At 35.4% G+C, this 2,100-nt stretch overlaps 1 protein-coding gene across 3 annotated transcripts in view; it reads right to left on the bottom strand.

The window, feature by feature from the left end:
- SRBD1 (S1 RNA binding domain 1) overlaps positions 1–2,100 on the bottom strand; it is a 165,613-nt gene that overhangs the window by 125,732 nt on the left and 37,781 nt on the right. For all 3 annotated transcript variants that reach the window (XM_006778638.2, XM_006778639.2, XM_015557949.1), the window contains one exon: positions 1,341–1,498. In XM_006778638.2, coding sequence (XP_006778701.1) covers positions 1,341–1,498 — 158 coding nt within the window. The remainder of the gene's footprint in view (positions 1–1,340; positions 1,499–2,100) is intronic.

Below are 2,100 nucleotides of genomic sequence, written 5' to 3'. Positions count from 1 at the left end.
CTGCTGAACAAAATGAGCTACAGAGTACAATGAAAAGTATCTAACAGTTGCCTTACAATTCACGCATCCCATGTGTAACAAACATGTATTGAATGCCTATTACTGCATATTTCTCTGCTAGTCATTATAGTTATCAATCTGCTGTTCAAATTCTAAGTTTCTTTTGGCACCTATTCAGTTGGACAATTAACATTTATGTTTGGGGAAGAAAAAAAAGTTGTTTTACAAGCGATGGAAAAAGTGAATCTGGTTATCCACGTAGACGTAACCAAAGTGAAAAGCACTTATTGCTGACAGAAAATCATAGCTGTAATTTTAAGAATTGCTCCTAGCAGGTAAAAAAACGCATAAAGTATGCAGCTCTTAAAAAGCTTATTAGCAGTTTAACTGTACAAGTGGTAAATTTTATCACTGCTTTAATTACAACCATCTGTAAATAATTTTAAATACTTATGTGGAGTTCAAATTAATTAGAATGAAGTGTAAATTAAAAGTATACAATCACTAGCAGATTATTGAAATCTCAGGACTTATGAAATGTAAACTTATTTAAAAAATAAAAGGTGAAAAATTAAAGTACACAGCTGGCCACCAAATGTGAAGTTAAACCACTGTTTAACCTTGAAACAAAATCAAGTTTGCATATTACCACTAACAATAATACATATAGGGACTGGAACCATGATTCATTGAATTTTGGGAGAAAGAAAAGCTTGGTATTAATACTGACAATATTAAGACAGTATTCTTGTAGGAACAGTGTGTGCATGTTTGATACTTTGCTGAGTAACAGTAATTGCTCAGTGTTTAAGAAGAACATTAAGAAAATACAAGGGGAGAGATTAATGCAATGATTTTCAGCCTGTGGAAAATTCTCATAGTCATTGCCTTTATGTTACCTTGTACTGCGGGCTTTTGTGCCATTGAAGATTATAATACTGGCCAAACTATCTGTGCAGTTAAGACTCATTTCGATTATTGTTATTGAAGCCTGATCTTAAAAGAATAATAAAAAATATCTCGTGAACTTGCCATCAGCTGCTTCTAGTTAAAATATAATAAAGATTATCTTCCTGTGCTGTAAAAAATAAAATAAAATGTATCTATCACACATAAGTGCATCACAATAAACAGATGTGATAGGAAGACAGAAATGGGGGCGGGGGGTTGGTTAACAAATAAGATGAATATAAAGTTTGATTTTCTCATCCCTGTACACGAGAAAACCATTTTCTAAGACTTGAAAAATTAACATTATTTCTAAGTCCTCATGAAATATATGAAGTGAAACGTATGACCAATCAAACAACTTTTATATAAAAGCGGAAAGATGTGCTTACTGGTAGGAGAAATGATAGCTAATTTGCAACCATGTCTGTAACCAGGATCCACTCCCATCAAGGTGCGCCCTGGAACAGGGTTTGTTAAAAGGAGCTGACGAAGGTTCCGTCCAAACATCATCACTGATTCCTTCTCGGCATCTGACGTTAGTTTGGCTCTTTAGAAAAAAAGAAAAAGAAAAAGAAGAATGCAGTTTTTCATTCACCCAAATTTCCTTCCAGAAAAAGAATAGAATTCATTTTATACAGTTATTCCTTACAAGAGCATTTATTAACATAATTACTTAAAGAGAAAACATATACAAAATTATATTGAGTCTATTTTTGCTAAGTGCAGAAACACAGTATCACAAATGACTTTGTGGTATCAAACCTACCAAGTTCATCATACCTATGCTCCTTCTCTCTGCTCTCTTTTATGTATAAACATCTGTGTATATGAGAGAGACCAGATGTATAAAGATTTGGACAGCAAATGGATGTCAAATTAAAGTTTGTCGGAAAATTAAAAATATAAGCACATAATCAGCATGATAAATTATTGAGTCATAAGTAGCCTCCTCGGCAGAGCCCCTGGGGACAGGACTGAGAGCCGCCATAACTGCTCTCTCTCTCTGGCCCACTCTGTTGATCCTGTGCGACCCGCCCCGCCCAAGCCCAGCACAGAGGCTTTTGCCCGATAGCCTCAGGCAAAGGCGAGATTAGCACCTCCCTAGAGGACAGTAGTTCTCTCACTGCAGACACAGCTGATTCTCACAGC

The sequence above is a fragment of the Myotis davidii genome, unplaced genomic scaffold (assembly GCF_000327345.1).
Source record: "Myotis davidii unplaced genomic scaffold, ASM32734v1 scaffold6, whole genome shotgun sequence".
Taxonomy (NCBI): domain Eukaryota; kingdom Metazoa; phylum Chordata; class Mammalia; order Chiroptera; family Vespertilionidae; genus Myotis; species Myotis davidii.
This window is presented reverse-complemented; position numbering and strand designations above follow the sequence as displayed.